The sequence below is a fragment of the Lissotriton helveticus genome, chromosome 7, assembly GCF_964261635.1.
Source record: "Lissotriton helveticus chromosome 7, aLisHel1.1, whole genome shotgun sequence".
In the NCBI taxonomy this organism is placed as follows: Eukaryota; Metazoa; Chordata; class Amphibia; order Caudata; family Salamandridae; genus Lissotriton; species Lissotriton helveticus.
The window spans coordinates 1,569,263,093-1,569,277,293 of record NC_136068.1 but is presented as its reverse complement, the minus strand read 5'-3'; the positions used below and the strand labels follow the sequence as shown (position 1 = coordinate 1,569,277,293).

At 42.1% G+C, this 14,201-nt stretch overlaps 1 protein-coding gene across 2 annotated transcripts in view; it reads left to right on the top strand.

Moving 5' to 3' along the window:
* The window catches only part of MYBPC2 (myosin binding protein C2), a 252,762-nt gene that overhangs the window by 177,095 nt on the left and 61,466 nt on the right, over positions 1–14,201 (top strand). For both annotated transcript variants that reach the window (XM_078655074.1, XM_078655075.1), the window contains 4 exons: positions 4,525–4,684; positions 6,131–6,235; positions 9,105–9,293; positions 9,806–9,940. In XM_078655074.1, the coding sequence (XP_078511200.1) occupies positions 4,525–4,684; positions 6,131–6,235; positions 9,105–9,293; positions 9,806–9,940 (589 nt within the window). The remainder of the gene's footprint in view (positions 1–4,524; positions 4,685–6,130; positions 6,236–9,104; positions 9,294–9,805; positions 9,941–14,201) is intronic.

The window sequence follows — 14,201 nt, the reverse complement described above, 5'->3', positions numbered from 1 at the left end:
GGCTCAAAAGGACAACCATCCTCCGCATCCTGACCATCATTGCCCGCAGGCTGACAGTACCAACACAGCGGACAGGAGTTGGCCTAACGGCTAGGGCGCTCGACCTCGGACCTGGGGATCTGGGTTTGAGTCTCGGTAACGACGCCAAAACCTCCTGTGATTCTGGGCAAATCACTTAATCTCCCCGTGCCTAAAATGAAAGTGTGTTCTCATGTAACGTAACTGGAAAATATGTAAAGCGCTCTGATACCTGATTCGGTTCGGGTCTAGTTCGCGCTATATAAAACTCTGCAAAAAAAAACAAAAAAAAACAACCAACATCCCTCCACAGACAAAGCTGCTGGCTGTGCTGCACCTGTTGGCCTCTGGCACCTTCCAACCAACAACCGCCAGAGTCCGAGTAGTCTCACAGTCAGCCCTATCAAAGTTCCTCACACCTGTCCTGGGTGCCATCATCAGCTTGATACCCCAGTACCTATACTTCCACCACACTGCGCAGGAAGAGCTGGGGACCAAGCAAGGCTTCTATGGCATAGATGGCTTCCCGCATGTGTTGGGGGCAATTGACTGCACACATGACCTACTTGTACCCCCTGCGGAAACTGCACACAATTACCGCAACAGAAAGCACACGCATTCCATCAATGTGCAGGCAATAGTGGACTACCGGGGACTCTTCAACAATGTCGTCGCCAACTACACAGGCAGTGTGCATTATTCGTTTTTTATTTTTTTTTATTTTAGAAAAATTAACAAGAGCACCGGGTTCAGTGCATGGGTACACAAATCAATCTATGCGTTAGCACTAAAGAGAAACAATTAATCAACCAAACTTGTAGAAAAATATAATTTTTATTATTAATCTTTTTTCTTTTCTTTTATCAAAAAATATATTTTGTAAATAATTATTTATTAGACATGTACATTTAATAAACACATTCTTGCATCCAATAGTCCAACAGATAGAGTGCCGTCCTTAATCTGTATATTTCAAGTTGGACTTCATCTCATATTTATCACATTTTATCAGTATTTCAACAATTGGTACATGATCCACAAAAGACAAATTAATCAGAAGAACTGATAGTGATGTACAAAATAATTAAGAAGCAAAAATAACAAGGTCACTGGTAATGATGTGCAGAATAAATCACCAACGCGTTTCGGCAAATGCCTTCCTCAGGATTTCTGTTTTACCACTAAATGCTGTCTTGTCTATTCTTGAAGAGTTTTTCATGCGGGTATATTTTCCAGATTAAGCAAATCTGGATTAAAAGGGACCTGATGTCAAATTTTATATGTAGACTCCTTTTTTTTAATAGGCCTGCCCTTCCACTTGTCGCGATTCCAGAGGATATCTATAATGAATATTCTGAAAAAAGCCGGGAAGCTTTTCCTTGCTTTGTTTATAATGAGATGGAAGCTGTCTGGATCTACACTGCTACCGCTCTGTATCGATTTGATGTGTGTACTTCTCGGTGTAATCGCTAATGTAATTCCTGCGTTTTCAGTTTTTTTTTTAAAGCCCTAGGTTCTGGCAGTGGGCCACTGTTTTAGGGGGTTGTAGATTCATGCCCTTCTCATCATCGCGTCCCGCATCACAGGATACGGGACGCGATGATGAGAAGGGCATGAATCTACGCACATATTTCATGGCAGAGTTTATATCACTATACTCCCTTCGATATGGTGCCACCAACTCTGTGAATAGCATTCCAACCACACGTGTCTGTGGGACCTTGCTGACTTCGGGCTACGGCCTACACTGCGGTCCAGCAGGCCTCACACCAATCCAATGCAGTCCGTACCAGGCAGGACATGGCATCGTCGCAGGCAGCACACCCACTCAGCTCTGGTGCCATTACCTCCGTCAGCCACAAATCTTCTCCCCATGCCATTCCAACATTGTGTGTTAGAGATCCAGGAGGAGCTGGCTGGACAGCGGTTGACCCACGCTGACTGCTACCTCTGACCTACACTTTCCTTTCAAGTAGGTCACACATTTGGAACTGAGTCTTGATTTCTCAATGGCAGAGTTCATGTCACAGTATGCAAGGAGAGGAATAGGAGGAAGATACGGTTCAGTCCGGAGGAAAAAAGGATCCCTGTTACAGAGGTGATCGAACACTACCAACGACTGCACTGGTGCCACTAACTCTGTGCATTGCAATCCGATGACACGTGGCTGTGGGCCACTGCTGACCTCTGCCTCTGGCCCTTACTGCGGTCGAGTAGGTCACACAATTGGAACTCTGTCTTGATCTCTTCATGGCAGAGTTCATATCATTGTACAGGCCTCATCGCAGACTGCATCCCCTCCAGCTCTGGTGTTACTAACTCTGTGCAAAAACAACAATTGATGGACAGAATGCAGAACAATGTCATACATTCATACATTTGGAGTGCAAATAAACGATGGATTTAGGCCCAGATCTCTGTACTGGGGTGAATGTATGACATTGTTCTGCATTCTGTCCATCAATTGTTGTTTTTGCATTTGTCACCCCGAGTGGGATGGGTATGCTCAGACGTGAGTCTCATGCTCTCCACACCACTGGAGTCAAGCTATCCAGGCTGATGATGGCTGATAGCCAGAAACCGGTCCTTGGATGCTTGATTCCGGTCCAGGAAAGACATGGCTTGGCAGTTCGGGCTGGACTGTTCCCATGAGGCACAGGGTCAAGGCTGATTTGCATGTGGCTATGTCTGACATGGGGTGGTGTGGAGTGCAAAAAAACGATGGATTTAGGCCCAGATCTCTGTACTGGGGTGAATGTATGACATTGTTCTGCATTCTGTCCATCAATTGTTGTTTTTGCATTTGCGTTACTAACTCTGTGCCACGAAAGTCATGGACACTCTCTGGTTGAACTTTGGTGGTGTCTGAGTCTGTGGCCTGGGGCTGTCTACATCAGCATGTAGCTGATACTGACATGGTGGTAAAAAGAAGTCTGTAGTATTCAACTCTTCCATGTGCCTGTTTCTGCTTGCTTGTACCCTCTCCATCATGCACTGGAAGGACACCTTCCACTGCCCCTGTTGCACTCGGCGACATTCTCTGTGTGTCACAGTTGGTACAGTATCCTACTGTTCGGCGTTTCACATGTGTCCCAAATCATTCCATTTTGGCTGTCAATTGTGACCTACAACTGACAACAGGGCTTCTTTTGGGCTCAGATATGTACCACCATGGTGCAGAGATGCCTCTGTGACTCAAGTCCCACGACATGGGCAACATGTACGTAAGGGGGAGTCACTGCTCCTACATTTGTGCATGCTTTCATAATTGTTTGATCATGGACATGGTACTTCTGTGTGCAGGAGGTGTTGATTGTCCCTCTGCAATGTGAAGGAGAGATGCGCTTTCACAGTGTGTTCCATGTATGTTTCCACATTGGCACAGTTTACATACAGAATGCATGTCAATGTACATTGTGTCTGTTTGTGAGAAGATGCCTACCTGATGCGGGACAATGGTCATTAGTTCTACCTCACGGCTGTGGGGTTGTGCTCGTACATTGTCATCTCGCCGTTTTTTTACTATGCCTTTATGGAGCATTTTCCCGCATGGCGCTTGGGAATTGCAGGCCTGTCACTGGTTATCTCTGATATTTGTATTGAGATTGGCCTCATCGCTACTATTTTCACGTTCGTGTTTCACGTTTTTTCAGCGCTGTGTTGGTTTTAACTCGGAAATTTGACGCTTATGGTAAGCCTATCGCATGGTACCGCCGTGTTGAGAATACGACGTTAACACTGTGGTATTTTCCCGCGATAGACTGCGATGTGCAAAGTTGCGTTAAGCTTATTTTGCGATGATTATCACACGTTCTTGAGAATATCCCCTCTAGTGTATCACAGGAGGCAGGCTGTGTAGCTTCTATACAGATGCCAGAATTAGTGACACTTCTGAAAACGCAAAGACACTGTCTATCTGGTGGATAGTAGTAAGTACAATACAGTCGCAAGCCGAGGCCCTGGTAGGTTTCCTTCTTGACACATTTCCTGGATAAGTAACAAAAGGCTGGACAGAGCAATTGGTTGATTTGTTAATTAGAGTGTCATTTCAACAAACTTTATTACTTGCACAAAGGAAATTGAAATATTAATTTACAACTTTTTGCTGTTGCATTCATTGGTTTTTTAATCAATTTGTATTACTTTATAATTGCATAAACTGTTGTAAAATTAATATTGTAATCCAATTATGTATCTTCAAGATACCTCCGACTTGATTATTTTAAATAAAAAGGTGCTATTCACCTTGACAACGTTTATGAAGTCCTTATTTAATTTATTCTTATAAATATTTATCCTACAATTTCCATTGAACGTATATTTCACTCATGTGTATAATGAATAGATATGTGAATAATTTTAAATTAGTACATTTGATCCCATTCCTCATTGAAGTGAAAAACTAAAGCACAGAGAGAGATGTGAGTGTGAGTGTGAGTGTGTCTATACTGTACCACCTTGCCAATCTCCTCTTTCTCTGCCCCGCTTCTTCTTGACCAATTCTAGCCATTCACGGACATTGAAGGCCGCGTGCGTGTTGATCTCAGGAAGGAGCTGAGCAGCTTTGTCATTGAAGGTGCCATCAGGGCAGACGAAGGCAACTACAACATTATTGTGACCAACCCTGCTGGTGAAGACAAGGCCACACTCATCATTAAGGTTGTTGGTAAGTTGAACAGAGTGGACAAGAATGGGAACTTAAGGCAAACTATTACTAATTTTATGTTTCTCAAACACAAAAAACTAAGGACCCTCACACCCAGGAACTTTTTCCCTAGGTGTGGGGAGTCATTATTTGTTTTTTTCTGTCACTCACCACCAGGATCTACCTGGCAGTGACGGACAGAAAAAAAAGACATCACACCGTCCAACAAAAATAGGGTGGACAGTGTAATGCTCTTCCTCCGGCGGCCCCTAACTTTCTATCACCATATCCAACAGGGTCTCTTTACACGGAAAGCTGACGGTCCTCCCAATACTAAATAGGGCTGGCCGGCTGTCAGTTTATCGTACAGTGTACTCTATCACAACTGGGACGGAGTATCCTTACCACCAAACTCTAGGATGTTTAAACAGCATACATCAGGAAACCCATATCAGATTTCACATCAGATGACGTGGTGGCACATAGCAGATAGGCATGTGATTCTGTGCACCAGCTCGCATATGAATCTCCCAATTCACCGACGGTATTTGCCCTTTTCTGAGTACCCCTACTCCCGTCAGGTGAAATCCTACCGTCTTTATCAGGCTAACTCACAATAACCTAGTTATACTGCAGCCTGGTTACGCCTAGTTTCTGATACCTTCCTTATTTGGCTCTGAACCCAGAGAACTGAGACCATTGTGTTCATCACATAGCCCTGCTGACCAGGCACCAGCACTTTGTACAACTCTTCATCAATATTAAGGCTTCGACCGTATCTCACTCCACAATATGAATAACATTCCCATCGCTTTCTCGTTGCACTAGCCCTGTGCCAATAGACTGGGAATGGACATGATGAAATACATTGCAAATACATTTTTTAATGTTCCTTCCAAACACAAAAGCAATGTCATTGTGGGATCTTCATAGTAGGTTTATGGCAAAAACTGATGTTTAACTCTTTCCTTGTCTATCCATCCTTATTGCTATTTGCATAAACAAGATTCTCCTACACATTAGTCGGTCAAGCTTCTTCTCGATACACAATGAGACATCGCAAAGGCAACACTCACAGGCGCGAGTCTTGACACAGTCAGCACTAGACTGAATTAAGAGATTGTACGAGGTTAGGGCCGGATTACTTCCCAGCATAGCTCATTCATGGTAGACCATCAAGACAAGTATAAAAGCCTTATTTTAGACAGTAACCAGTTACAAAACATTCTAGGCGCCGTATCCAGGGGTGGAGGGGCCCGTAAGATCTATTTGGGTAGTTATTTAGCATGTTTTGTGGTTGGTTCACACAGTTAAGTGCTGTCAAGCCACAACTTGGATAGTCATTTTACACTTCACCATTTGACTCTGATATTCTGTTTTAGTTAGCAGAGCTATCCAAGGCACGGGTAACATAGGCCAAAGAGTAAGAAGGTGCCAGTCTCTGAGTGTACCGCTTATCCCTTCCAGATGTTCCAGATCCTCCAGATGCTGTACGCATCACCAGCGTTGGTGAAGATTGGGCTAGCGTTGTTTGGGATCCTCCTCTGTACGATGGTGGAAACCCTGTAACAGGTAAGTGCCCCTTGGAAACACCCATTGATTGTGAGTACGCCTTCTTCAAAAATAAAATAATAACGAATGGTACTTCATAGCTAACAATTAAAATAATAAAAAAATTGCCAAAAAGGTCGAATTTATCTAGCTCATCTTTACAAACGGCTGATGGCCTGACATTCCCGAGACCCAATGCAGTTAACTGTGAGGCGGCTGTTTTGGGGCAAAATAAAGCGTGAATTTTATTTACTTTGCAAATTTGTGTGCTCGTGGTCCTGATCTAGTGTAAAGTTTATTCAAACGCTAGTTTGTTAACCATGAGCCAAGAAAAAAGTTCCTACAAAGTAAACTAAATCCCAACATCTGATTATGAACAAACACATACTCCACTCCAAAGAGTGCATTCCTCTGAAAACAAGGAATGTTCACCAAATAATGCGAAGCTAATATTCTCTGCTCTAGGCCATAACTTCACCACCAAAACGGTGTGCCACAACAACTACCAAGTCTGACATCTATTCTTGATGCACTCAACCGTCCCACACCCTCACCCTGCAGCAAGGTAGAAGTTCTTCTGAAGAGAGGCAAAGCAATGCCACCACTACAGAGTAGCTTTACATGTGATAAGTAGACTAGTATCCGAATCCAGCACTTACTTGACTCTCCCTCTTTTCTTATCACAAAAACAGAGCATTCCTTAGAGCCTTAAAGGATAATGTTTTTTTAACTCCTGAGTTCAAATCTAATTTTACATGAAGTCAGTTACCTGTAAAGCGCATTACGTCTCCAACTGGGTGTCCTGGCACTAAGTTAAATTTTATGATGAATGTCGGGCGGTCTGGAACTTTCCTCACAGGCCCTTCTTCATATTTTAGGAGGAAGTAAAATAGAAGAATACATAATTTAATACTTGCGATTCAGAATAAATATTTTTGGGGATTATCAAATGTTATTGGCCTATAGAGGTACCAGATGAGTTTCGGTGCCCAATTAATAAAACAGATCCCACTTGTCTTAGTAGGAAAGAGCTCATTAAAAGATCTGTTATATTTTTCAGTGACAAGAAAACCGTTTTGAACTCATTATCCTCAAAACAGGTGGTTAACTCCTGAACTAAAGTGCATGAAGCCGAACTTCTGTCAAGCGGAACGCAAATAAAGACAGCAATATATGCCTGACACCAACATGCAGTACATACACTAAACCAATGGCTGAATACAAATGTAAAATCCAGGAAGCAAAAAAAAACAAAGTATTTCTCTCAAAGTATTGTCTAAAGGTATCTAAACAATTGTTCTAATTTGTGCCAGAACGCCATTTCCCTACTTCGAAGTTTTCTTCCATTCCCCATTCTCTGCAACTGTGTGAGAATGTATCTTTGATTTTGAATATAAAATCATGAGCATTAAATATGCCTATATGAAAGAAACCATTGCACCTACGGTGAACTGCCTTAGAACTTGTTCCACTACAATTTGCGAGGCTCACCTTTCCAATTTCATACACATCAAGAGATTAGTTTTGTTAGATGCCGTTTCGCAGACCTATCCATCACCCTCTGCTATTGATATGTTCCAGGCTCACTATATGAAGCACCTTTACAAATATATAATGCATAACCTTTTGGACTTTTTCAAATGTTCTCCTAAGGTGTAATGCCCAATGCCTGGAAGAATGCAAAACCTTTGCTCAAAAACTCTCTCTCAGTACAGGGGCAACAGTAACGCGTGTCCCATTTCATGACAAGCCTATCTAGGCAAACTACTTGAAAAACACAGTTTTCCAACAACTCCAGAAATTCATGAAATTTGGCAAATTGTTTGACTTCTTCCAAGCTGGTTTCCGCCGTGTACTCAATACCAAATTAGTTTTGCTATCTTCCTTAGATGACCATCATAGATTCGTGGACACAGTCCTCCAAGACCTATCAGCAGCCTTTAGCAACATTGAGAACCATATTCTTAGTAAAACTCTAAAGAAATTGGGTTTCACTAGACAAGTTCTCAAATGGATTCAATATTTCATGAACTCAAGCAGTGTTAATTCCCCTTTCTCATCTATACAAACAGCAATAAATTGTAAAGGCTCAAAATTCCCACCTTTCTTGTTACATCACATTAGTATATGCACCTACTTGCCAATTAATTTCATCTGCATGGGGCTCGTTTTTGCATGCATGTTGATGACATGCAGCAGTTCATCAATACCGCCTCCTGTGGTCCCAAAATAATGCATCCCAGTATGTGCATGATAATCTGAACAGATTACTTACCATCACTTGATGGTGTATGTACTTTGTACTTTTCTGAAATTGAATCCTTCTAAAACAGAGTTTCTATATATTTCACTAGCAACTAACCACCAAAATTACATTTCCTGGCCAGTTACAGTGAGCAATCTGGGTCTCTTTCTCAATCAATCCGTCTATCTTGACTATAATGTCAACAAGGTCATTTATATTTTACTTTCCTGTTAATCATAAAAACATTTTGCCTTTTCTTTACTCACATCTCCACTTTCTAATGACCAATGCATTAATCTTGTCAAGACTTCATAACGTCAATTCCGCCTATCTTGCCTCCCAAGCCAAACTTATTAAACGTCTAAGTTAGTTCTAAAGGCTGCCACCTGTATAGCCTCATGCCACTCTGGGAAATAAAACATTTCTCCGGTACAATACACAACATAGTAATTTTCATACAGAGTCATCTTCAACCACAATACTTACCAGAACATGGACAGTGAGAAGCCTCGCTGTATTAAATCTTGCTAAAGTATAACATAAGCTGTACACTGAAGAAACTCCGTGCCCACAGTGCTCCTCTTCTGCTATGAGTGCTCTTGTACAACAGGTAATATAAGCTCGATACTCTCTCCCACTCCACAGGCTACCTCATTGAGAGGAAGAAAAAGGGCAGCCAACGGTGGATGAAGATGAACTTTGAAGTCTATCCGGAAACAACCTACGAGTCGACCAAGATGATTGAGGGTGTCATGTATGAGATTAGAGTCTTTGCCGTCAATTCTATCGGTATCTCTCAGCAAGGCCAAATATCCAAGCCGTTCATGCCCATCGGTGAGTGCAAATGTTAGCAGTTTGTTATGTTGTAAATGTAAATGTGCTGGACTTGTAAAGTGCACAGCTGCCCGTGAGTGTCCCGGCGCTTGCTTAGGGAACCCATCCTGGTATTCCCCTGTGAGAAACCCCGGCAGGGTGTCCACAAGGTGAAAGCCAGGCATCCTGCCGCGAGGGGGCATAGTGGAGATTAAGCAAGCTATTGCCCAGAGTCGCAGAGTGTGACCCCGTGAGTTGAGTAGGCACCGGAGCGAGAATTGTCGAGTCTTGAGCCTGAGACCCGCCGAGGCAGGGAATCGAACCCTGGTCCACGGTCGATCTCAGCTTCCGGGTCTGCCGCCTCTAACCACTGAGCCACGCTTCTCCACTCCACGTTGTAGAGTGAGTGGAATTCACAATATAGTAATCTGAACAAATAAAAACAGAGCCTCAAAGCCATTGGAATTTGATGACCTCAATAGCAGATAATGAGGAATTTGAGAACTGCTCATTGATACAATTTTGTCTTGCAGCTCCAACCAGCGAGCCTCTGCACTTGACCGTTGAGGATGTGACTGATACCACATGCACACTAAAGTGGAGGCCTCCAGACCGTATCGGAGCTGGTGGCATTGATGGCTACTTGATAGAGTACTGCGTAGAAAATTGTAAGTATCACAAAAAAGAGAGGATGGGAGAGGGACAGGGTGTTATCCTTCTTTCTCTTAAAAGTTTAGCTGGAGCCATGTAAGTGTCTCAGTTTTTAATGACATCATACTTTACATGCACAGCTTCCAGCTTATTACTGTGTGAGCAGAGTCCGACAAAAGTATATTTTCATTATCCTGCTCCACAAAAGACAATGCAAAATTCACCGAATATATTTCATGTAATTTTCCTAGGATGCGCATTTGGGTGACATAGTATTGTAAGAAACCATGTAAGATCTGGTAACCAAGTTTAAATCAGATGGCATTTTGAGAAAGCCATTTCACAGCGAATTTAATTTTGCCAAAAACAAAGCAGGCTTAATGCATGTAGTTTAGTGCTCTTGCTTTTACATTCTCTATATTATTGACATGTCCATTTCCATTTTCCAATATTTTAATTTTACTCCTGTTATTGATAGATTTCTTTATTTACTTTTTCTATCAAAAATCAATTTGTAACTGACATTTTCATTTGTTTGCCTGAAAAAATGTACACTTCCACCACGAATGCCTATACGATATCTTAAACAACAAAACAAAAACTCATGAATGATGTACTGTTTTATTAGAAGCATACATGCAGCTACTCAAAAATCACCAAGAATGTGCCTCTTTTTCAGTCTCCACAAGCATCTACACATTTATTTGCACTGACTAACATTTATTACTGACGTGGGGGGGAGGGCAAACACAAATAAGACGTGCTTCTTGTTCATTTCTGTTTTTAAAGTACATTCAGACATAGATATATGTTGTTTTCTGTTTCTATTTATCAGTTAATAATGTATGTGTTTATGTGGCATTTGTTTAGCACATGAGCTCGGTTAAAAGGATGTCAAGCGCTGTTCAGGCTCAAAGGCAAACATGCCGTCAGTGATTGATGGGGGAGGAAGCTGGGTCCTGAGAGCTGAGGGGGTTTTTCCTTCATCGTAATCAAGTGTTCATTAAATAACACTACATTAACTACCAGTAGAGAAACAGATTAGGATTTCACTTTAAAAATAGGTTTCTTAAAATGAAATCCTAATCTGTTTCTCTACTGGTTCAAATGCCTCTGTTGGTGGGGAGAGTCCATCTCTACCACCAGCTGGCCAAACCCCACTAATTAATCCAAAGTTGAGCAACCAAGGAACTCAAGACTATAATATGAATCTTTTGTATAAACATTGTGAGAAATAGAGTGGGAGCCCTGGGGAAGCAATAGCCACACTCCCTTGCACGGTGATCTCACAAAAGTCTCTAAATTAACCTGCGCTTAAGCCTGGGTGGCTTGGCACAAAAAACAGTTACCTAAGAGGAAATGTGTAAAGTATTTATGAAGCACACAACCAGTAATAACATGAAAACACAACACAAGAAAAACCTCACAGTGATTTGGAAAAATAGAGTGCATTTTAATAAACTATTTAACACCCTAGTTAATACCAAAACAACAAAAATCCTATCAGGGGTGAACTGAAAAGTCAGTATGATGGCCCTGTTTTTGTACCCTGTGCCATTTCTACTGCAACGTAGGAGAAGCTTTTAGAAAGGTTCTTTGAAGTGCATGGAATTTCCTGACTCTCCTGGCTCCAAGAGGGCTACTGTGACAATGTGAAGGTGATAAATCATTTGTGTGAAGGCAGAGTACTACCTGTTCAGTTGAAGGTGGGGATGGGCTCTGCTCCGCCCTACATCCTGCCAGCAGGTGGCTCATTCAGGCGTAACTAATCACTCTATTGTGTGACCGTCTCAGAGGAATTCACACAGTATAACTGTCAGTTACACCCAGTCATATGAACAAAGACAGGCTACAGAACAGGTAAATTACAGCTTTCTAAAAGTGGCATTTTCCAAAAATTAAAACTCTTACTTCACAATTGAAAAGGACTTTTCATCACAATTTATAGATACCAAATATGAACTGGAACCTGGTTCAAATTAAAAGTTAGCACTTATGAAATGTAATAAGGCAGACCATGTTATCCTATGGGCAGGTAGGCCTCACAGTAGTGAAAACGAATTTAGGGTTGCTTCACTACCCGGACATGTAAAACTTATAGTATATGTCCAGGCAATGCACTCTGCCCTATGGGCTACCGAGGGCCTACCTTAGGGGTGACTTATATGAAATAAAAGGGGAGGTTAAGACTTGACAAGAGGCTTGTATTGGCAAGTCGAATTGTCAGGTAAAACATGCATTCAGGCTGCAATGGCAACCCTGGGGCATGTTTTAAGGTGCAATTTAAGTATAGCAATAAGTGCTGCAGGTCCACTAGTAGCATTCAATTTACAGGACCTGGGTATATGGTGAACAACTCTACAAGGGACTTAGAAGTAAATTAAGTATGCCAATCAGGTGTAAGCCAATCAAACCATGTTTAGGGGAGTGAGCCCAGGCACTTCAGCACTGGTTAACAGTGGTAAAGTGCCCTGGGCTACAGAAACAAAGTACAGCACAAAAATGTATCTAAGTAGGCAAAACGTTTGGGGAAAGACCACCCTAAGGCTGATTAATTTAACAAACACACTTTTGCAACTTTCTGAAATATTTATTTTAAATTTGATAATTTGGAAATACTGTGCAACACTCCATTTGAACATAGCCCTGGTGTATATGACATAAATGCCTTGCACATGGGCATACCTATAAAAGTCTTTAAAAGTAGTAGTCAGCAGAAAATGGTAGGGTTACCTTGGCTCTAGGTCTAGGGGAATGTCATCCAATCTCTGCTGCCAGAAAAAGATTACACTGGGCACGTGCTGAGGATCTGATTCACTTAAAGGGGCATATTTATGAGAGGCTTGTGCCGCCATTACTTTTAATGACGCAAGAGCACAGCAAACCTTTCAACCATATCTATAAGGCCATGAAAAACCACTTTGCATGGCCTCATAGGTATAGAGTAAGGCAAGGCAGGGCAAATCGCTGCGTTGCCTTACTCTGCGTTAGGGAGGCGTTCCATGGGCATTGTGGTGGTCGTTCCCATGCAACAACCATGGATTTTGACACATCGACAGATTTACAAGGGCCTGTAAACCTGGGATGTGCAAAAACCTTACGCCTCAACCTTGGGGAGGCGCAACGAGGAGAAATAACTTTATTTCTCCTATGTTTCTCCTTTTGCTTTGTAGGATGCATTCTGCTGCACACATAGAAAGAGGAAAATGCCTCACAGGATTGTTCTTGTGCCGGAAGGTGCTCCTTTCTGCACAAAACAATCCTGCTAATAACGCAGACACTCTTACACCATGGTTCAAGGGGACCTGTGTTGGCACTAGGCGGCCAAAACAGTTCTAGCGCTGTGGAAAAGGACAGGAATGTGCCGTATTGCATAATTCCTGTCCTTTCCTTTTGACGCAGGGCAGCGAAGCAAAGTGACTTGCTGCGCTGCTCTGCCCTGTGCCAAAAGCCCATCAATCTGGGCCTAAATGTTTCTTCATCCTCCATTACTGTATGGATGGTTCTGTCCCGCAGTATCTGTCTTACAAAGTCCACATCCACCAGATCATAGAGAGCAATGATTCACTATCTCACTTCGAAATGATCACAAGACATTTGATCATGGAATGGCAGGGGACACTGCAGCCGAACAGCTTCCAGGGTGATACATTACACTTTCAATCCCGTATGCCATTACAGCTATATTTAGACATTTTGACCTAAGAATGTTATGTAGTATTGAGAGATACTCTCTTACTGTGGTTGTGGGTCTGGAGTGAATGTCGTAAGTGGATGTACAGAAAATTGAATCTGTGTGGACGAACGTTCACAGTCACACTAACTCATTACTAAGAAGCCCGTCGACCACACTGCTTCAGGAGATATTTATCATCAGAAAAAGCATCAGAGAAGTCCGGCTAGGTGCAGCATAACACAACTCCTATGCATCAAAATATGGAGGATCGATTGGGAAGAAAGGGAAGAGAAGTAAAACCACAATACATAAAAGAGAGCAGATATGTGCTAACTACACAACAAAAATTAAATATGGAGATGATTATTATAAATAATTACCAACCGAATAAATTATGAGTGCAAGTAGTACATCATACACTAAACGGCATGGAAAATACACTTTAGTGAATACCATCAAGGAAGATTTCAGCTTGAGTTTGGAGATATTAAGTAAGAGAAAGATTACACCCCTATTCAGTGACAGTTCACAGAACAGCTATCATGAAAATTCAACCAGAATTAAAATGGTGTGATGTTTTGCCCCTATTCAGCCCCAGTGTG